Source organism: Euprymna scolopes, chromosome 24 (assembly GCF_053919585.1).
Source record: "Euprymna scolopes isolate OS-2025 chromosome 24, ASM5391958v1, whole genome shotgun sequence".
Taxonomy (NCBI): Eukaryota; Metazoa; Mollusca; class Cephalopoda; order Sepiida; family Sepiolidae; genus Euprymna; species Euprymna scolopes.
Window position 1 is genome coordinate 58,632,363 of NC_136505.1, and position 23,294 is coordinate 58,655,656.

A 23,294-nucleotide genomic window follows, 5' to 3' on the forward strand; every position below is an offset into this window, starting at 1 on the left:
CATATTTACACCCCCCCCCAAAAAAAAAATCGCAATTGAAATTTTTCCGTGTTGAAATAATGGCGTTATTATTTAGAAAGCCGTTCTTAACATTAAGACGATGTTTTGATGTTTTTCGATATGAGGAAAATCACCGAGGACATTTTGTTTATTTTTGTTAATCTCCGCAAATGCTGCTAACCTGGACTTGCACCAATTTTCCTACCTATAACTATAATCTCCGGCCAATAAAAAGATCCATGAAAAAAAAAAAAAGACAAAAAAACAAACAAAAAAAAACATAAAATAATCCGAACAGCGCCAAAAAAATATACAAAAAAAACAAACAAAAAAAAAAACAAAAACAAAAATATCATAACAAAATAATCCGAACAGCGCAAAGTTCAAGAAACAAAAACAAACGAGGACACATATGCAAAATAATAAGCGCTCCCGCAAACGTGATGCGATGCGTACATTACAAGATCGGAGCCGATGCGTATTTCGTGTACGTTCGCCAACAATTATTTAAGAATTTAGAGCGAGGATCATTTTCGCAATAAAATTTTAAAATAAATGACCCCCCCCTTTCAGTTTTAGGAAATTCTAACATGTTAGGGCAGGTAACCATTTATTTGCTATGGGAGGTAAATTTTGTATATTTTTTGAGGAAGAGTCTATTTTGTTGGGCGATTTTGTCTAATTTTACAACCATAGCAGTTAGACTTGGGGTTAATGGTAAAAACATTCAGTTTAGTAAACTGCTGTAACTGACAGTTTACAGCACTAAACTGTCAGGATCATTGTATGTTAAATGTATATGCAAAAATGATCTCCCACTTAAAATTCTAAAATAAGTTTCAGACAATTCTTTCGTAATAGCCTAAAAATGTAGAATCTCATTTTTTTTTTTTTTTGTGGGGAGGAGAAGGAGTTGAGTGTGTTAACAAAATTACCATTCCCCTCTCAGTGTCTGAAGTGAAGAAATTCAAGTAAGATAGGTGTGATGTTTAATGGCCTTAAGTTATAGTCATTGAAAATAACATCTAGAGTTAAGGCTCTTAACTATAGAATAAAACCCCGTGGGACGAAATGCAAAATTAAGTAAAAGTATTTATTTACCTATGGCCATACTAGCGAGGTGTTCCGTGGTAGAATCAACATTCCTTTCCTCGTCTTGTTGCGAATCAAGTATCTGTTGTTGCTCAGCCAGTCTCATTTCTTCTTCTTTAGTTCTTTCAGCCTCCTCATAAGAGGGCAGGTCGGTGGCCACGTCGTATGAGGGCAAGCTATTGTGGCCACCCGGAACATTATTGTTGTTATTGTGTCCACCATGGAGATTACTATCGGCACCATTGCTTGGTGACATCTTCAGATGATGATGATGAGGAGGATTATTAATTGAATAATTCGATAGCATCATCAGTGTCATCAGGTTCTGAGTCTCGTCAGACCCCTCAGCTAGGTTTAGGGAAGTTGTGGTGCCACTAGCCAGAGGAGCCCCTTCTGCCCCCTCGTAAGGGGGAGGTGGTATCGCAGACGAAACGCAAGGCTGGACAGAAAAGGCTGGCATGGATATGGAAGAATCGAGGTTATCATTATTGTTCGTCAGCTGATAGAACTGTTGACTTGCATTTGCAGAATATTGAGGAGGCACATCCCTTGTGTTGTCTTGCGATAAAACGATGCTTAAAACACTCGCATCATTGTCGTTTTCATGTTCGCTGTGGATTGGGGTTATAATGATGATTTCAGATCCTTCTTCGGACGCATCACCATCTTCATCTTCTTCTCGGAGTATTTCGTATTTAATACTATTAGTCGTTAGCGTGGTAGCCATCGTTGGCTCTCCTTGTTTTGGTCGTGGGTGGAGTGAGTTCTTATGCTTTAAAAATAAAATAAACAAAATAAAAAAAGGTTTTAAAGATCACAACGAAGTGATCACTGGTTGATGAAAACAGTAAACACCACTCAGCTGTTTTGCAACAAGCGTAATAGATCTAAATAGATTAAAAAAAAAAAAAAAGAAAGATCGTAACAAGTGACAAGCCGTCACGGTCTGAAAAAAAAGCCTTGAACGTTTTTGTTTTGTTTTTGTTGTTTTTTTTTTTACTTTTATAAATACAAAACCGGAAGTGGAACTCTTCTGTAATTAAATCGTTTAGAAACACAGTTATCGTTCCTATTTCCTCCATTCTTAGTTTCCGAAAAAATAAAGCACGCTTTTTAAACCGTTAAATTATTGCAAAGATACTAAGAATGGCAGCTGCAACTAATACAACTACGACGAGTGTAAATGATTTAACGGAAGAAGATGCATCAGAGTTACAGTTTCCGAAAGGTTAGTTATAAAATCTCCACATTATCCACTCGTTTTTAGCGTTACCGATTTCAAAGACATGATTTGATTTGGTTGTTTTGTGCTAATTGCTTCATATTGTGAAATTGTAATGCTTGTGCTTTTGAAACAATAACAAAGAAAGCGAATACAAACGGACAAAAAAATAAATAAAATAAAGTTATACTATTTATCTGAATAATTCGTAGTTAGATTTTATGGACTACTGTTCTCGTCTTCAGCGTTATTTTTACAGTAGTCTGAAGAAGGTCGGAGATTACATCGACCGAAATGTAAAAATAACAGTAAATTTATACAAACACCGTGACAGCGAATTAACCCTAACCCTAACCCTAACCCTAACTCTGTCACGGTGTTTGTATAATAATACCAAAATAACACTAAAGATGATAACAGTAGTTCGAAGTATTCAAACAATAGAAATAATCAACCCTCATCTAAAATAAACTACCTAGATTAGTTACTTTTTTTGTGTGTGTTATTTTTTATACGGCTAGCGTCAACTATGTTAGCACAAGAAAAAATGGCTGTGACGTGGATGGATCGCTGAAAATTTGAAAATTGCACGAAAATACTACTAATAAAAATATATAATTCGGTTGGACATTACATTTTCGCACGATTGATAACAGTTATTAACTGAGATTCTGTTTAATTTTCGATTTTTTAAAGTCACCACGTGACCGTCTAATGTCAGCTATTTTTTATTGGTAGAAATGGTGCTTGTGTATTTATGTTACTGTAGTGTAGCAGTGTCAGAAATTTCGTGAAAATAGTGAATAATTCCACCCCATCTTTCCAAGCTTATAACTCCTCGAAAAATGTAATTCAAGCCCTAATTTTTTTTTTCAATTAAAGGAGTAAGGACCAAGGTTTTATTTAAAAAAACAAAAAAAAACAAAACAATGTGTTTTTTTTTTTTTTAAAAGGTTTTAAACTTCGGACTTTACAGGTAAATTTCTAAAAAACTGATTTTTTTTTTTGTTTTAAATTTGAATATATTATTTATTGACCTTTTCTCTTCAATTTGTGATATATAAAACTATTAAACATAAATTAATTATTTACTTTTTAATAGACATTTCAAAATGAGAGGCGTAAATTATTCGACCCCCTATCTTTCTAAGCTTCTAACTCCTCGAAAAATGTAATTCAAGCCCTAATTTTTTTTTCAATTAAAGGAGCAAGGACCAAGGTTTCATTAAAAAAAAAAAAAAAAGACAAAAAGAAAAAATGTGTTCTTATAAAATAAGGTTTTAAACTTCGGACTTTACAGGTAAATTTCTAAAAAACTGATTTTTTTTTTGTTTTAAATTTGAATATATTATTTATTGACCTTTTCTCTTCAATTTGTGATATATAAAACTATTAAACATAAATTAATTATTTACTTTTTAAGAGAAAGTTGAAAATGGGGGGGGGGCGTGAAAATGGGGGGGCGTGAATTTAAAAAAAACGTTTGTCTAAAATATTATATTCGGTTTATTGGAAAGAACATAAAATTTCACATTGACCCTGAAAATATCGTAAAAATAGAATCAATAGAAAAATTTTGATAGATTTTTAAAATTTAAAAATATTGAGTTTAAAAATTGAAAGATATTGAGTTCGGAAAATTCATTACTGTTTTAAAAAAAAATAAAAATATTTTTATTACTTTTAAAACAACTGTAATAGTTTATTTTGGAAGTATAATCCATAAAGAAAATAAATAACCCACTTTTAACAGAGAAATTACGAGATTTTTATATTGTATTCGCAGTTTCGTGTTAGGAGTGTCAAAAATTCCTACAAAAATTCTGATACTGCTATTGCTATTTTTAATGGTATTTTCAAGTGTAAGTTCAATTTTTACGATATTTTTGTTCATGAAACTGCTAGGTGAAAGTACAGAATACTTAGAAAACACCTTCCCTTCCCCATGTTAAGAATAGGTTTCTAAATAATATTTTTCAGCGCCGTAACATAGATGCAGTATGCACATATACCGAAAAAGTTACTTATTCTGATTTTCCAACCTCTCCAGCATTCCTTTACATATTTATAGTGACAATTCCAAGCGATAATTGTGGTAGGATGTGACATAATTCTTCAAGAGAAATTAGGGACTTGTGAGATGACACACATTAAGACACCTTTACACTCCCTTTAGTATGGAATTGTATGGGAAAGACTAATTAAAACCATGAAGTCTTGTTTATATAAATTAATTGGCCGTGCTAGCTATAATTATTTTGATCTTCTGATTACACTTTCTGGTATACAGAATTCTGTAAAATGACCGTCCCTTGACTTATAAAAGTTCATTGGACTCTAGTTTGGAAATAAGCGCAAATCATTTTGGTACTCATGTACTGATCCGTGCTGAAATAATATCGTTATTATTTAAAAAGCCATTCTTAACATGGGAAGGGGAGGGTGTTTTGTACCTATTCTGTACTTTAACCTTACAATTGAATAAAAAAAAACATATCTACTTCACAAGATTTCCAGCTACGGTATAACTGGAAATGTTTTCTCAATCATTAAATCATTTCTCTCCGATAGGCTCATAAGAGTAGTGGTCGATGGACAAAAATCAGAGGCCTGCAGTATTAATGCTGGAGTCCCTCAGGGGTCAATCCTGGGCCCAACTCTCTTCTTGACCTACATCAATGACCTCCCTAAACACATACTTAAATCATTCGTTGACATCTATGCTGATGACACGACCATCTATGGCAACACGTCAAAGGCTGTAAATGACAAAGTTCTCTCTGATTCTCTCTCCTCTGATCTTGAGTGCGTGGTTCAGTGGGGGAAGACGTGGTTGGTTACCTTTAATGCATCTAAAACCAAACTCCTATCCTTACATCATCAGCGCTCTGATCCCCATCTGGCATCAATTGGGATGAATGGCTCTCGTCTGGGAGAGGCCCTGGGTTTGACCTTTACTCCTGATCTAAAATAGAACACGTACATCAAGTCTGTTGCCAAGGTCGCTGGAAAGATGGTGGGATCCTTCTACCGCTCCAGAAGATATCTCACTACTGATGCAATTCTCTATCTATATAAAAGCCAAGTACGTCCAAGGATGGAATACTGCTGCCATATCTGGGCAGGAGCTGCTAAAAACAGCCTATCCTCCCTTGACAGAGTACAAAATAGACTTTGTGGCTTAGTGGGGGATGCCCTTTTCTCTACCCTGCAACCTTTCTCCCACAGAAGAGACGTTGCGAGCCTATCCTTGTTTTATCGTTATTTCCATGGCAGGTGCTCGTCTGAACTCCAACCTCTGGTCCCCCCTCACCAATCTTTCATGAAAAACACCCGTCTAGCTGAATCCACTGTGAAAAATTTCCCCCACTCTTTATCTGTGCCTAAATCAAAACGTGGATTCCATGAACAAAACTTCTTTCTTAGAACTGCACGCCTGTGGAACTCTGTTCCATCTGCCTGCTTCTCACCTGACTACAACTTGGATGTGTTCAAGTCCAATGTTAATAAATTCCTAATGAACTGCCCCCTTAAGTAAACACTTCATCAAATCTCCACACTAACGTACTGTACTTGCAATAACCCTTATCCCTGAGTGGCTTCCAGGCCTTGATAAGTGGTGACCACTGTGTAAAAAAAAAAAGAAAATATCATAAAACTTTAATTAAACGTGGAAATACGATTTAAAAAAATAGCGCAGATCACTCTCTGGATTAGCACCATCATTTTTTCCTATGGAAAAAATAAGGGAAGCACTCATGCCAAGAAGTGGAGGTTTGAGAAAGTCGGTTTTACCCTAAGGTGTCTTCGACTCCGCCATTTTACATTGTTACTGGGAGGTGCTGGCCCTTAGACATATATTGAATATGTCTTGGGCCAGGTGGTGTTGATCATTGGTGCACGCCACTTCATCGATAGTTCTTAGGGATGCTGACGTCATCTGTGTTCTGCAGTGTTCCCTGTCTGACCAGTAGTTTCTTATATTGCGTCTATTCAGGTTACGTGACGTGGGAGGTTGCTAACAGAACCTTGGTGAGCACTTTATCTGTTACCAGTTGGTTGCCGACGTATATGCACCATTCCAAGTCTGGGTGTGATAATGAGGTATACTGTGGACGGTGCCTCTGCAGGATGCAGGTGTCGTTGGTTCCTTTTGGAGTTTGTCCAACAACTAACCACAGAGTCAATGTTTCACATTTCTTCATCTAGCTGTTAACTGACTCCTGAGTTAGTCGTGAAATAATGATCATTTCGCAACCTTGATACCGGCCCCTTCTCGAACCATCCGGCCCGACTCTGGTTGAAATTAAATTTTTGACATTCCACCCTCTAGTAAACCCTTGTTTAATTTTGAGAAAGAACATGGAATATATTCATCAACTGGAACCTACCTTCGAAAACAACTCTCGGAGTCACTGAATTGCAGGGATGAGATATTAAAAAGATTTAGGAGAATCTGGTACCAGAATTATCTGTTGAGCCTAAGAGAACATGCACAAAATCAACAAAGAAGAACTACGACTGTTATTTGTGTGAGACATAGTGACAATCAAGCTCCCTAATAAATCTCGATACTAGTGCACTTGTTGATCCATGCTAAAATAATAATGCTAGAAAGCCAATCTTAACATGGGGAGGGTGTTTTGTACCTATTCTGTACTTTAACGTTACAATTGAATAAAAACAGATCATAAAACTTGAAAATACTATTTAAAAAATAGCGCGGATCAATAGGGTCACACATCTGTTCATAGGAGATGACAACTTGGTGAGATTTGCTCAGATAAGGCAAGGAGATGGCTTCTTGCAGGTTCATTCCTTGAAGCACTTCTATCCCTTGGAGTTGTCCATTCAGGAACCCTCTGATGCATTTGTTTCTTTGATAAGGAATGTTGATGACAACTTTAACAGCTGTACATGATGATGAGAAAGGATTATCATAATTATTAGAAAGGACAGAGCTTGTTTGGATTTGCCCTGATTATGGTGAATCAGATGATGACAGTGCTATGATAGCTGGTACCATTTCTTCTGTGTTTGTGTATGTCCGTCTTCACTAACAGAGGAAAGTTGGTGATGTCATAACTGCCTCAACCAGGACCCTTCATCATTCCATTCTGATATGTTTGTGAATGATTCCTAAAATGACGATGCTGAACATACATGAATTTGCAAAGGATGTGTTTGACTTGATAATGGTAGTCCTATGATATACTCTTTTTTTTTTTTTTTTTTTTTTACTCATGTTCACCCTTACAAAGCATATCGCCACTTGGACGTAAGGGGCTACTATTTGGAGCCATATCTAGGAAAGATTAATAAGATATTTGTTTATGTTACATTTAAACTTCTGTATATCAGTAAAGCCAGAGAAGCAGGGAGTAGGAAGGGAATTCCAAAGTCTAGCTGTTCGAGGGAAGAAACTATTAGAATAGAAAGCTTTCTGGCATTTAGGGACAACAACAGTGAAGGGGTGAGATCTTATTGCTAAGCAGGTTTGTCGGGGATATGTACGTCAAGGGGTTACAAGTGAAAATAGTTCATGAGAACACATTCTATTAAAATATTTGTAAATCAGGCACAGTGGTGGGTGCCATGACTGGTACCATTTCAACTGAGTAAGCATACAGCAGATTCCCCCAGAGAGTGATAGTTGAACTGTTGGAATTGCCTAAGTTTGAGGGATTAATAATCAACCTTCAAAAGATTTAATTAGTAACATCCCCACTTTTTCTTTCTTTCTTTTTTTTTTGAGATGTGAGTGTACAAGAAAAAGTTACTTATCCTTAATGGTCTCTGATTTGGGGAGACAGATGAAAAAGCGTCTTCTCCTTTGTGATTGCTTTTATATTAATGGGTAATCATGTGACCCTTGGTGGAAGTCACATGTCATGGATCATGCTAAGAAACGGATTGTTTTGATGAGTTTCTTTATCCTTTCTCTCTTTCTACAATTGGTTCCTACCGTCATAGTAATTTTATCCTTTTCATTTCCTGTAACTGTTTGCCATTACTCATATTCATTTTTAGACTTCGATGACTTATACCTTAGGTCGTAACTGACGGCAATCTGTTGCAAGAGATATCTATACAAGGAAAGTCAGGTGTTTTTCTCTTTCTCTGTCTGTAATTCCATGTTTATAACCTAAGTCCCTTAATTATACTCTTTGTTGCATCCTAGCAAGGAATTGCTACATTCTTAGTGGACACTGCCTGTGTATCAAACTAAAAAACATTAAAAACGCATAAAAAATTCATTCAGGTAAGTAGAAGAGTAACTTATCTTGCATTTGGTATCACTTTCTTTTTTTTTTTTTATATATATATATATATATACTTGCAAAAATCAAAACAACAAGGAAAAGATTAATCAGAACAAGTTTTATCAAAACATGAGATGTGTCACACTGCTGGATACTGTTAATAACAGGATGAAAACATGTTCAGATATATATTAACCTTGTATTTCTCTCAATGAGTCTGATGAGATGCCAACCTCGAAAATTTTTTAATGTAAAGTTTAAAATTGTCTAACAATGTCGAAACAATTGTAACATTCGAAAAAATATAAAATATGATGTAATCTTTTCCCTTGTTTTGGTTTTTGCAGATCTATACGAATGCTCGATTACAGAAATATTACTCATGTTAATATTTAAGTCAATTTACCTGGCTTAATTTTTTATTGATATATGTACATTGCAACTGATTTTAATATATTTGGGAAAAATTTTCTAATATATATACATATTTATTTTTTTCCACTCCTTTTTTGTTTTGTTAGGTATTATTAAAAAGACCACCAAATTGATTATTATGTTAGTGTTTAATGTCTGATATGGATAGTTTTTATGAATGCATATCCAGAAATTTGTAGTTCTGACATATTCATTTCCAGGTACAAATGGAGAAATTCAAATCTAGTTACGATGCACCATACGAACTGAAATAAAATGACTTTTGCCAAACCAAACTTAATAGTAAAATGTTGACATTGTATGCTTAAACAGAATGCGATAAAAAAAAAAAATGTGTATTGGCAATATGTTTTTTTTTAAATTTATTTTATTTTATTATTTGTGAACTATTCTCCTCCTCTTCTAGTTATTGTTTTACGACATTTTGGCCAATTATTCCTCTGGCCTTCGTCAGGTGGTTAACCGCGGCAGGATAGGAATGTTGAATCTCCAAACTGCATCCATAGCAATTACTGCCTTCCATAGTTGTTGTCGGCTCACAACGGTTTAATCAACTAATTTACTGACCGACTTTTGGTGGGATTGAAACTGCTACCTTCAGGCAATGCTCACCTGGAATCATAGATATTCCACATCTCTATCCATTGCGCCATTTTGTTATTAAGTAAGAAATCATTTTGAGTTAAAATCTATTTAGTATTATGCATGTAATCTAAAGAAAAATATGTTTGAAATGTGTAAATCCGCTAGAATAATCGATAATTTTTATTAAATGACAATTATATTTACACAGTCCAAACATAGTAATTGCTTTCTTCATGTATAGAAGATATATTTTTCTTTTTGGTAATAATTATTTCATATTTTTTACCCATTTCTAATTTAAGATTAGTGACATATTTTATTTTTAATGTTATTCAAAATGTCCAGCATCCTTTTTAGCTTTATTGCACTTTATATCTAGAAGTGTAAGCCATGTTTAGTTTCATAAAAGTTTCAGATGGTTCGTTGTTTTAAACAAGTCTTGAGAGGTGACTTGTTTGCAGTAGACAGTTCCACAGAGCAAAATATTCTTACCGTGTCGAGATGGAGAAAAAAAAAAAAGATGTGAAATTGCTCCAGAAAAGGTTTAATATTTATGAAGCAATTCTGGTTTCTGATTGGTTGGTAGCAGAACGTGAATTAATTCGATTCGTCAGTTCCTAGCAAGAATCGTCCGACTGTGTGAGATCATACCCCATTACAAGTCCAAAATATTGCAACATTATATTTAGAAGATTTTTGAAAACGATCTTCCCTGTCACCAATATTTGAATTGTACGAATGGTCATAATGAATAAAACAGAATTTTTTCTTTTCTTTAATAGAATTTGAGTCTGCTGAAACTTTGCTGATATCTGAAGTCTACATGCTGCTGGAACATCGGTAAGATCACGGCTTTTCAAATAAAAGTGAAGGTCAAAATAGAGTTTTATGTAAAAATGGAAACTGGCTGAAAGTAAAATGAAATAAGAAACCATTACACTGCTTGATAAATGGAATGAAACAGAAATTTTTATTTAAAAAAAAACACTAAGAAAATTACACATGCAGAATATGATCCAGGCATTTTAAAACTACTCTGTACTTTCATCTAACAATTTAATAAAAAAACCTGTCAACATTAAATTTTACTAGAGAATCTTATCTAAAAATAGTATTGTTCATATTCTGAATAAACACCATTTTAAATTCTAGAATTAAAATAGAAAATGTATCCTGAATCGCCTACTCTAATGTATGACCACAGCATATTTTTTTTTTGCACAGACACAGTGCCCCACCCCTCCCTTGAAACAAAAGAAAGCAAAAAAAATAAGCTGTCTGTATTGTACATAAATACCTTTAAAATAAACTATTAATTTTTAATTTTTTTTTAATATAAATAAAAAATTTAGTTTCATGTGCCGGTTTTGTATTTTGTTTTACTTTCAATAATTTTTTTTTTTTTCTGACCTACATTTTGTTTCTGTAGACTGAAATTGCAAAATCTTTTCTTTTTTTTAATAGAACTATAAAAAATTTACAAAACATTTTAATACTTTTTCAAATGAACAATCAAAAGGAAGTGTATATTAGTACAAGCGGATTAGAAACCCTGGAACTAAATTCTAACCAGGTGATATTGTTTTTAGAAAAGTTCCTCTACTTCGGTATGTAGAATAACGTAACAAACTCCCTAAGTTTTCACTTCAGACTTTTTTCAATATGATCGGCAACCCCATTACATTAACAACAAGAACATAATAATGTAAGAATGGGACAAATTCTTATCTGGATCTTACCTCTACATATTGTATAAGTATTCTCAAAGTTATGTCATAGAAACATTGATAACTTAAAAACTATTTATCTGATTGATTGAAATGTTGCATGGTGATTATTGTTATCAAAGTGCATTTCATCTATGCATCAAAGTTAGAACAAGTAAGTTGAAATTCCATCAAAATTTCAACTATAATCAAACTTTTCAAAGTGAAAATAATATACGAGACATCATTAGCTACAATATGGGCCAAGTAGTGAGTCCCTATAATGAACAAGACTAAAGTGTGACCATTTGCTTGACTTTGATATCCCGAATTTAAATTGGTTCTAAGTTTGATCATAACTGATATTTGGACCAAATTTAGTAATAATTGGTCAAGCTATATAAATTCTAGGCTGTAATGATAAACTCAACTGAAAACATAACTGCCACTTTGGTGGAGGTAATTACTCCCAAACTAATTGTATCTGATGTTTCACAACAGGATTCATATAATTAATAATATATGAAAAGTTGATCACACTCCAACTACTAGAAAGGTAATAATTTACCAAATTGGTTCCCTTGGGATTAAATACTAAGCTTATTAATTTTGAATGGTAGCATTGAACTTCAGACTCAATTGGACGCATGAGAAAATGTAGTTATTATATTGGTCAATAGATTAAATCTTGTGAGGATATGTTTAAAGATATACATTTGTTTGCAGTTTCTGTCAGAATTTCAAAATGAAAGATTACATTGAGTTTAGTAGTGTTTAGATCTAGCCGGAAATGGATCTTATAGTTAAGCAAGATAAAATATGTAAAGATTGAATTGCTGTTCTCTCCTGTTCTTTCATATGTGTAATCAAAAGCCACAGGCAAGAGAAAACAATATTACTGCCAGACAGTGAAGCGTTAAGAAAAATGACCATGACCCCATTAAAGTGTAGTGTAACATAATTTCCAAGATGGCTGACCTTGGAATTTTAATTTCTTAATTAGAATAACCCTAACTAATAAGTTATGCAAAATAGCAATTTGTAATATTAAGTGTGTCATAGTTTGACCACCTGAAAGTTTTTGTGATTAATTTTTTGATTATTATTTATGAGATGGCTTTAAAATATTTTTTAAAAAAAGTTGGTACTTGTACAGTTTAATCAAGACATTTAAAAATAAAAATATTGAAAAAAGTTTATATTGCATGTATCCGTTATGGAATGAAGTTCTCAGAAAAAAGAATTTCACTTAATTTCATCAAGTATTTTTTTTTTTTTTTTTACAGTGAAAAAGCAAAAGGTTCGATTTTTAGGAAGGAAAGTTAGTATTAAAGATGGGGAGGGAGTGTCGGCGCTTTAACTGGAGTTATCTCCCTGTAGCGTGTTTAACAAATTCCATAATGGCTGACTTCAATGCGCTCTCATAAGAACGTGTTTTTCCATTGTAAAAAAAAAAAAAAAATACTCGATCAAATTAAACAAAATTCTTTTTTTTTTTGAGATCTTCAGTCCAAAACGGATGCGCACAATATAACCTTTTTTTTTTTTTTTTTTTTAATTCTTTTTGATATTTTCATTTTTTAATGTCTTGATTAAACTATACAAGTACCAAAAAGTTAATAGATGATTTTTTTTTCTTTTTCCAGACTAATTCTCACATTTTAAACACCATATTTGAAAAATGCCAAATTGGAAACTTGGATTTTTCACAAATTGTTCTATACAGCATAATCGAGTAAATTTCAAAAATGAAAAAAAAATCTCAACTTTTTAGCATTGCGTTCTGGGTTAAATGCTAATTCTCTTGGTTTACAATGTTTATACCAATAATTTTAAATTTATTTGCTGTTAAACACAATTTGTTAGTAAATATTTAAAAAGTTTTCTTCATTATTGAGGTTTTAGGTTTTATCAATTCATCAAGGGAATAAACTAACAACTTAGTTTAAGGCCTGCTAGCTAAAGCTGGAACACTTAAATCTCTTAAATAGAACGTCCATTATTCAAAGGCATTTGAATCAACACTGTTCGACCAAACTTTGATGACCAAAACCACCAATATGGCTATTGTATGAATGTCTTTGTACCATAAGCAAAAAATACAATGCGCCACAAACTAATAGAGGTAATGTTCATATTAGCACTTCCTCTAAGTTAATTAATAACTCTTCTCAATAAAACTCCTTTCTAGTTTGCATGGGCTGTGGTAGAGACCAAGATAATACAGTATGTCTGCCTCCTGGTCATGGCCTTGAACTGCAATTTTTTGTCCCTCTTGTGAGCATAATCTGTCCAACATGTACATCAACTTGTTAATATTGAGTTCCAGGTTAAATGCTAATTCGCTCTGTCTCTTGACTGTTAATGTCGATGAATTTTTTTGTTGTTGTTTTAAAAAACAATTTATTAAATATTTCAAGTTTTCTTCATTATTGAAGTTGTTAAAGTTTTGTTACCTTCGTGATATCATTAAAACATAGGGAAGATAGATGCTAGCATGATTGCAAGCATTAAGAGTAGATAAAATAAATTAAGGGACGACTTATACCATTACTAATAAGCAAAGCATTACCACTGTTAACTGTTAACCAAGGAAAGAATCTGTTAGGCATATGCACATAGTGTTATGATACCTGAAATTGAAACCTTGCCAGTGAGGGTTGAAGATATGCATTGTATGGAGAGAAAAGATGAAAATGATACGATAGATATGTAATGCAAGTCTTAAAGATAAGATTAGATCTGATGACCTGAGAGGAAGATTAAATGTGGACTGTATAGAAAGATGTGTGCAGAACAGCAGACTTCAGTAGTGTGGCTACGTTGAAAGAATAGATGAAAGAAAGTTCTTGGGTTAGTAGATGTAGAACTGTTGAGATAACAGGATCAGTTGGCAGGGGAAGGTCAAGGAAAACATGTGAAGAAGTGATAAGATTGAAGGAATGACTAAATAAAGACCTGGCCAGAGATAAGTTTGTTTGGAAGTTGATTTTTAAAAGTTGTCTAACATTAAACTGAAGATGATGATGATGATTAGTAGTAATAGTAGTAGTTGTCTTTTTGATCACACAAAGAGAAAAAATGGAATGAATGCAGAGTTTTATGAAATTATTAGAAACAAAATATTTTTTATTGCATATGGTCACATTTATATTCCAAGTTCCATAAGATCACCAAAGTTAAGATATGTAGAGTCTAGTTAGTAAATATGTAACCCCAACGGGTGTGGCTCCTCGACAATCGCCGGACTCCCAACGTTGTGTATCATGGATTTTTCGTTCGACTGTTCTTCTTATGGCCGGATCGTCCTTTTCCCGTTGGCGACTGTCGATGAGAACACACGCGGTTCACAAAATAGAAATATAAACGAAGAAAGGAAAACACAAACGCCAATGTTCACATATAAATTGACTGTTGGACTTGTGTGTTTGTGTCCCCCCCCCCGTTCTATCGATGTTACATTTGTCTATCTTCTGTTTCACAATCAACTCCAAAATTGCCCACGTCTCTAGTTCACAGTCAACTCTATAATTGTTCAACTATCACTGTCCAACTTCCAACCGCTGTCTAGCGAATCTAGATCTTAACTCTCACTGTCCAATTTCCATCCGCTGCGACGGGCATCTGTCAACTGACTGTTCAACTTCCATCTGCTCTCGAGCGCATCTCGATCTCAACTGTCTGTCCTCTCTACGTTGGTATCACTGGTTGCCCACCCTACCCTGGCTACCGGAAGCTGCCCTTCCCTGTTTTATCAGTAGGTTTCTATTGTTATGGTTGATCATAGGATATTTTCTCTTTCTTTGTTTACTCTAAGCCATTTCCTATCCCTTTGTCTATGGTAGGATATTTCCGATTTCTTTGTCTATTCCCCCCCCCTCTAAGCACTTAGTGGCTCAAATCCACCCCAAGGCCACTTTATAGTATCACACATAGATGAGTGACCATTTGGAAACCAAGTCCTAGTAGCCTTACTATCTGAGAACCAGTAACAAATGTACACCTGTCAGAAGCTCACAGTATTAATGCTGGAGTCCCTCATAAGTTTATCCTGGGCACAACTCTCTTCCTGATCTACATCAATGATCTCCCAAATCACATCCTAAGATCATTTATAGACATTTATGCTGATGTCACTACCATCTATGGCAACACTTCAAAGGCAATAAACAACCAAGTTCTCTCTGATTCTCTCTCCTCTTATCTTGATCACGTGGTGCAATGTGGAAAGAGGTGCCTGATTAATTTTGATGCATCTAAGACCAAGCTTCTATCTTTCCATCATCGATGCTCTGATCCTTGTTTGGCATCAATCAAAATGAATGGCTCTCGTTTTGGGGAGGCTCTATGTTTGAACATGTACATCAAATCCGTTGCCAAGGCTGCTGGGAAAATGGTGGGATCGTTCTACTGCTTTAGTGGATATCTCACTGCTGATGCAATTCTCTACCTGCATAAGAACCAAGTACGTCCAAGGATAAAGTACTGTTGCCAGATTTAAGCAGGATAAGCTGCTAGAAGCAACTTATCCTGCTTTGACAGAGTTCAAAATAGACTTTGTAGCCTAGGCGGGAATGCCCTTTTCTCTTCTCTACAATCTCTTTCCTACAGAAAAGACGTTGCGAGCCTGTCTGCTTCATCGTTATTTTTATGGCAAGTGCTCGTCTGAGCTCCTATCTATTGCTCCCCACTGTCCTTCACGAAAAATACTCGCCTAGCTGATGACCACTATCAATAATTACCCCCCCCCCACTCTTTATCTGTGCCTAAACCTAAACGTAGATTCCATAAACAAAGCTTCTTCCTTAGAACTGCATGCCTGTGAAATTCTGTTCCATTTTCCTCTTTCCAACTGATTACAATATGGTTGTCTTCAAGTCCAATGTGAACAAATTCTTGATTAGCCATCCCCTTAAGTAATCAAATTTACCAAATTTCTACTACTAATGATGACTACGGCATGTTCCCCTTGATCACTGTACACTCATTAATCCTTATCCTTAAGTGGCCTCTGGGCCTTGATAAGTGGTGACTCCTTTGTAAAAAAAAAACAGTCCTGGGCCTTGTGTTGTGATATATGGCAACCAGGCACTGATCGGCAATAATAGATTCATTTCAGATATATTCATTGCCATCAGAGTTTGATGCAATGCCAGTAAAAATATAACCTTAAAATATCTGCTACACTTGCAAAAATCCAAGAGGTGATAGGTTTGTTCCCTTGAAATCCAGGGTTAGCTGCCTAAGTTTAGGAGTGAGTCAATTTTTTCTACGCTATTCCTTTTGTGTCCAAATCTGTTCTTTCTTATGAATTCATGTTCCTTGAAAAAAATCCCTTTATTCCAATTGGTTAATTGACACGTCAGCTCAACCAATGGAAATTTGCCCTGTTTGTATTCCACCAATTGGCTAATCTTTCAAATTAAACCAACTCACAGACACACACATTTCTTCAGTCCACCAATTCTGTTTTCTATGGTGACAATGATTTCTACCATCTTGCTTTTTTTTTTTTCTTCATCCAATACATAACTGAAAATAAATAATGTTGTGTTAATCTTGTTTTTTTTTCTCATCTAGGAAACAACAAAATGAAAGTGCTGAAGAGGAACAAGAACTGTCTGAAGTGTTTATGAAAACCTTGTTGTATACCCAACGTTTTAGCAAATTTACAAACAGAGAAACGATAGCTGCTGTCAGGAGGTAAGCTCTTGTTTTCAATGCATTCTCGTAGCTATCACATGTAGTACTTGAATAAATGTTAATATTAAAAAAACTCATGGTTAAACTTTTATAATCCCGACTAACTCGACAAGCAGCAAAGTCTCACTCCTTCACTGTTGAGATCCCTAGATGCTGGGAAAGCCTTCTACTCTATTATTTTCTTCCCTCGGACTGATAGATTTTGGAATTCCTTCCCTGTTTCCTGCTTTCCTAACCTGCAAAAAGTTAACTGTAATGTGCTGCTCAAATTCCCACAGTCCCATGTTAGACACGATCTCAAACAGTAACCCCCTTATGTCTTAAGTAGCAATATATGATTTGTTTGGGATGAAAAAGAGTTAAAAAAAAAAAAAAAAAAAAAATTAACAGTCTCTTTCACATCAAATATGGGTTACATGTTAGCCATTGTGATCAAAGAGATTTTTTTCATTAAACTATCATTTATGTTTGTTTATACGGCACAATCACGTTGACACACCGATCCTCGCCAGATCACCAAAGTTAAGCAGTATCAGATGGCTGACCACTTGGGAAGGCTAGGTGCTGTATGTACTGCAACAAGGCATAGAAATTTCCAGGTTGGTATCTGGGGCATGTTTAACTCACTGGGTTAGATACACCCCTGAATCAAGATGGAAAGCAACGAGAAACTACCGCCTTTACTTGTCTTCCCAAAGTTAACCTGGCTCTACAATTTGGAGAACCGTGGTCACCGATGCTGTTAAAACAACAGGGCCGCATGCATGTATGTATGTTGGCCTTGATGTGTTATAGCTTGAGGTCTTCCTCAACTTTTTCAGTCTGCCTTTTCCTCGTTTATGCTCAATTGGGATGTGGGTACATTTGTTGATCCAACCAGAGCTTTGTTCAACGTATCCATGCCACCATAGGCAGTTGCAGAGCTGACTCTAGTCAGAGCACCTTCAGGGAGTCAGAACTAACTCTGTTAAGGCATACACTGCATATCCACCAAACCAGAGCCATGTCATTCGACTATGTGTATCTTCAGAACAATTGAACTGCATATTCCATCTCCTGAATTTCTAGCAAAGAATCCAAAGATAAAACACAATAGATTAAACAATTGGTTCAGTTTGAGATTCTAAGGTTGATCACCACAAAAATACCTGGAGAAAGTCCGAGCATGGCTTGTGAAAGCAGGGTAAATATTTATTTCTAAAAAACACTTGCTTTTCATAAGTATTAACATAAAATCTATTGCAATTCTTCCAATGATGAAACTATTGGTATTTTAAAGATTCTTATTTTCATAATTCTTTTTATTTCAGCCTTTTACTGCAAAAGAAATTGCACAAATTTGAACTTGCTGCCTTGGCTAATTTATGCCCAGACAATGCAGAAGAGGCCAAATCTCTTATTCCTAGGTAAGCGTTTGAAGCATATATGTAAAACTTATTTGATATATATTTTTTTTTTTTTTTTGGATCCTCTTTACGTGACCCCCCTCTCCCAACAAACTCTACCTATAATTGTAATATCTGTTGAATGGTAAACTATATTAATGCGACTTGAAAGTTCCTTTTTAAAATTTTTCATTGAATCTGAGAAAAATATTTGAGTAATGTTCCTATTTACTTGCCTCACCATGGGGGCAGTTAGACATGGGGTTGGTTTTTAATGTGGACAGAATCCAGCTCCCCAAAAGTGAGAACTCTGGATAGGAACAAAAATAAAAATTGTCTCAGTCCTGAATTCCTATCCTCCACTGACCGAGGACAGAAACGGTGAAGTGTAGCATTAGAACAAATACTACACTGTGATCTTTGCCCGAAGGCCAAAAGATCTGTATTACTTGGAAATTATTTGCCCTTACTGTGTAATGCTGCATAATTACATTGACACTGATTCTTGGTAAATCACCAAAGTTAAGCAATGTTGAACTTGGTTAATACCAGATGGGTGGCCATTTAGGAATACCAAGGACTGTATGTATGAAGTTGAACTTCCCTTCAAGAGCTACAAAACCCTGTTGTCATCTCTCCTGTCGGGAATATACATGCTACTGGGGATTGCTTGTGAATTTTATACTCCTGTGAAATTTTCTCCTAGGTTGAGTGCTGCTTTGGTATGGTCGGTATAATGTGATGCTTGTCGATGATACCTGCCTTGTTGTATGGATTTACCTTCACTTTTATCGAAAGTGTTGAATGCTCAATGAGTGAGCATTCAACACTTTCAAGAATCACTCAACTTTCCCCTAACCTCAAAAATGTCTATTGCACACACACATAATGTAAAAACGAAACGGATAACATTTAAATTTGCTGTAATTATTCTTATCCCATAAGGAAATTAATGTAACTCCTCAACACCACCACCACAATAACCAACGACAAAACTCAGCTCTAATATTCTCTCGCAACTTTCAAAAGTTCAACTCATTGTCTTCCTCAATTTGTCTTAAATTAGTTGTCCTCATATTCAAATGAATTCTGCCTCTAAAAAATCTAACTACAAATACAAAAATCAAGACTGAAAGTCGAGTGTCCGATATGCGAAACAGTCCATGCGTTTCAAAGCTTGTAACCTTTTATTTACTTCTCTATTGTTACAGTAGATAATGTTTAATTCTCCTTTATATTTTAAACCACAGAAGGGTTACATTTTCTGGTAAGGGACAGAGTTAGCAAATTGCAATAATTCGTTGGTAACCAAAAGCAAAGAAAAACATTTTATCACAGTTATACTGAGAATTTAAACAGTGAAATTTGTAGTTGCATTATCATTTCATTTACAAACCTTATAATTAATATGAAAATTTACCCAAAGCCATCGAAAGGCACTGATAAATTGCAAATATATAGACTTTTAAAAAAATTTTTTTTTTACACTTTTGTTTTAAGTTTTGTTGGTATAAAACCTTTCCTTAGAGATATTTTGGATGTTTCTATCATATCTTTGTAAAAATTAAGTTTTTTTTTTTTTTTTTTTTTTTTTAATAACATCTTGTATTCCTTTGATATAATGAAGTGATGATGTTAATATTAATCTGGGTACTTGTACAGTTTAATCAAAACATTAAAGAATGAAGAAGAAAAAAGTTATATTGTGCATATCCGTTTTGAACTGAAGTTCTCGGAAAAAAAATTTATTTGATCGAGTAGTTTTTTTTTTTTTTTCTTTTTTTACAGCAGAAAAACACGTTTTTATGATGGCACGCTGAAGGTAGCCATGTTTGGATTTATAGAATGTGCCATGAGGAGATAACTCAGTCTAAAGTGCCGCCCCACCCCTCCCCATCTTAAACATTAGTTTTTCTTCTTAAAAATTGAAACATGGCTACCTTTTGATCTGTATCATAACAAATTGTTTTTTTGCTGTAAAGAAATATTTGATCAAATTAAATGAATTTTTTTTTTTTTTTGAGAACTTCATTCCATAACGGGTATGTACAATATAACTTTTTTTTTTTTTTTTCCGATATTTTCATTTTTAATGTCTTGATTAAACTGTACAAGTACCTTAATATGTTCATCTTTCATGTGGCAATCATTTCAATCATACCTTATTCTCAAGTGGCTTTTGGCCTTGATATGTTGTAACCTAATAGTATAAAGAACAGTACATAAGACTAATTTTCACCATCTGATTACATCCAGCATTACTACACTTTAAGTGTAATAATTCTTTCTATTAAATTCAATATATTTGTATTTTGTTAATCAGAATTGTTATTGCGTGTTCATTATTCACACATACCATCAAAAGTCCAATGTGGCAACTTCCATCTTCACACAGGTGGCCTTGAATAGTTATTTCTATTATTCGGATGACTGTTTAACTAAAACCATACTAAAGTTATTTCTATATTTTTAAAAGTGTTATGACCAGTATCTCAAGAAACAAAGGGAGACAATTCAACAATAATTCATACTTATTAGATTTATGTTTTAATGCCTACAAATTCCCATTAATCGCTTAAAAATGATTTTCTTTATAAAAATGAAACTACTTGATCAATTTACGTGATTTTAGAACGATATTTTTATTACATCATACAGATTTTTCTTTCTGTTTTATTTTATTTTATTTTTTTAATGTAGAGAGAATTTTGGACAATAACTCAAAATTATTTTTACATTGACCTTTTAGAATTTTGAGTGGTGTTATTATTTTACTAGCAGGGAGACATGATGTTTGCCATGATTGAATAATGATCAACTAATATTTCACACTCCTATATTGTCATAAAAATTGGTGAAATCAACAATTTTTCAATCAAATCAATTGATTGTCTGCTCTAGTTGGGGACAAATTGTGGTGCACTGAGAAGAAGCTTCATATGCCTCTCTGCAGGGACTTAATTCACAATACAATGTAGTCTATATTGCATTGTAATCTATATTATAGAGAACCTACTGTTGATGATTTTATAAAACTATTTCTTATATATAACTAGCAGGAGATACCCGGCGTTGCCCGGGTGTTTAGAGGTGTGTGTGTGTTTGGGGGGGTAAATCAAAACAAAAGAATAAGCGAAGTAATAACCCTGTTTAAATATATATATAAAAAAAAACAATGTTAAAACTTCTTAAAAAAAATCCTTGCCTGGGTGTTTGTGTTGGAGGGGGGGGGGGGCTTAAAAAAAAAAAAAAAAAAATTTTGGTAAGTAGGTAGGATGGAACCCGAAGGTGGAAAATAAAGTGTGTAAAAAAAACGTGACATGTTACCTGCTCGGTCAGCAAGAAAAAGTAACTGACACACGTTTGAATTTATTTAAGTATTAAAAGCAGAATTGAAAGGTGCCCGCAATAAAAGTTATCTCCGCTACTTCTATTTGACGTCATTAATGAGGTCAAATAGAAGTAGCGGAATTAATTGCGGGGCAGTTTTTTCTTTTTTTAGGTTTGTTTACCCAACTTTGGCTGGTTGTTTCCCCAAGATGTTGGGGGGGGGGGGGCAGCTCCCCTTAAAAAGAGGATTGTCCAAATTGAATAGCAGTTGTCTGGTATAAGGAGTTTCTCCCGCATTGATCAAAACTGATTTTTTTCTGGATGTTCCCGGCGCGATTGCCGGGAACAGTTCCTTAGCTTTGAATTAGTTTCAGTTTTATACAAAAAAGCCGAATGAACACAAGATGGGCTGAAATAGCAAGAATTTTGTAAGAATCGACATAAATAAATCTAGATGCGATGCACGTTCACAAATCGTAGATATTATGATCTAGGGGGTATATAAACACTTCTAAGACATAGTACCCCCCCCCCCCAAAAAAAAAGCCTTTCTTGGACATATAAAAACATGCACGCCCGTTTTTGCCTTTTATATATATATAATGGCTTAAAACTTAAAATGCAAAAGTAAAGTATCGTGCTTCGATTGTGCCTTAAACAGAAACATTTATTTCAAGCACGCCTCTGTCATATTAAAGAATCTACTGTTGATTTTATATACTGGGTCTTTTTGCTGGAGTGGTAATAAAACTTCTCAAATGTACTTGTGATATTAGACTGTGTAAGGTTTTAACTTTAGTCAAAATCGTCTGTTCCTTCTTTCATCAGATTATTTTGATTATTGATACGTATCGAAAATATTCCAATACAAAAACTATCTAAGAACATTGCCAGGCACATAAAGTACCTTTGTGTGAAGTTTCATCAAAATCGCCTCAGCCGTTTTCGAGTCCATAGGGAATGAACACACACACACACACAATATCTTTTTATATAATAGATTATTTTTTTATTCATGTTTTGCTAAAAAAATCAAGTAGGAAGATCATTTTATGTTGAACCTTTCATAGAAAATTGACCCCCCCCCCCTGCTAAACATTGAATAAATAAGTTTTTTGATTGAAAAAAAATTGTTTACATTCTGAAGAATTAAAAAGAATTTTTTTTAAATCAGTTGAAATATTTGTAGAGGATGACACTGGAATATGTTGTATAGGTTCAACTTTTATTGAACTTTGAATAAATTTTTATGGGTTTTATTTTCTTTCTTTTTTTTTTTAGTTTGGAAGGTCGATTTGAAGATGAAGAACTCCAACAGACTTTGGACGACATTCAGACAAAAAGAAGCTTCCAATATTAATTTATTGCTGCCATTTTCCAGGGAAATAATATATATATATATATGTCCAAAAATTTCATCCATAGACTCTTGAACATACTCCTTCATCCCCAATCGACCAATTCAGTCATGTCTGATGAGAAATTTTATTTTTTATTTTAAATCATAAAAAAATGTAACCATTTCTGTTTCATCATAAATGTTTTGTCATAATAAATTTTTTTTTTTTCTAAA

The 23,294-nt window shown here is 34.2% G+C and overlaps 2 protein-coding genes across 2 annotated transcripts in view; one reads left to right on the plus strand and one right to left on the minus strand.

The window, feature by feature from the left end:
* The window catches only part of LOC145246738 (uncharacterized), a 38,907-nt gene extending 36,649 nt beyond the window's left edge, over positions 1–2,258 (minus strand). The window contains exon 1 of the mRNA XM_080108498.1: positions 1,102–2,258. Within this exon, the coding sequence (XP_079964624.1) occupies positions 1,102–1,819 (718 nt within the window). The 5' untranslated portion in view covers positions 1,820–2,258. The remainder of the gene's footprint in view (positions 1–1,101) is intronic.
* LOC145246739 (DNA-directed RNA polymerase II subunit RPB4-like) lies at positions 2,129–23,294 on the plus strand. Its single transcript, XM_080108499.1, has 5 exons — positions 2,129–2,320; positions 10,380–10,437; positions 16,884–17,006; positions 18,317–18,412; positions 23,003–23,294. Exons 1-5 carry the CDS (start codon positions 2,239–2,241, stop codon positions 23,079–23,081), a joined length of 438 nt encoding a protein of 145 aa, XP_079964625.1. The 5' UTR covers positions 2,129–2,238; the 3' UTR covers positions 23,082–23,294.

What these genes read in the sequence shown, in the direction of transcription:
- LOC145246739 (XM_080108499.1), top strand. Translation starts at nt 2,239, where the DNA reads ATGGCAGCTGCAACTAATACAACTACGACGAGTGTAAATGATTTAACG. An exon ending in TACATGCTGCTGGAACATCG is followed by an intron (nt 10,438 to 16,883) that starts GTAAGATCACGG and finishes TTTCTCATCTAG; the next exon opens with GAAACAACAAAATGAAAGTG. An exon ending in ACGATAGCTGCTGTCAGGAG is followed by an intron (nt 17,007 to 18,316) that starts GTAAGCTCTTGT and finishes TTTTTATTTCAG; the next exon opens with CCTTTTACTGCAAAAGAAAT.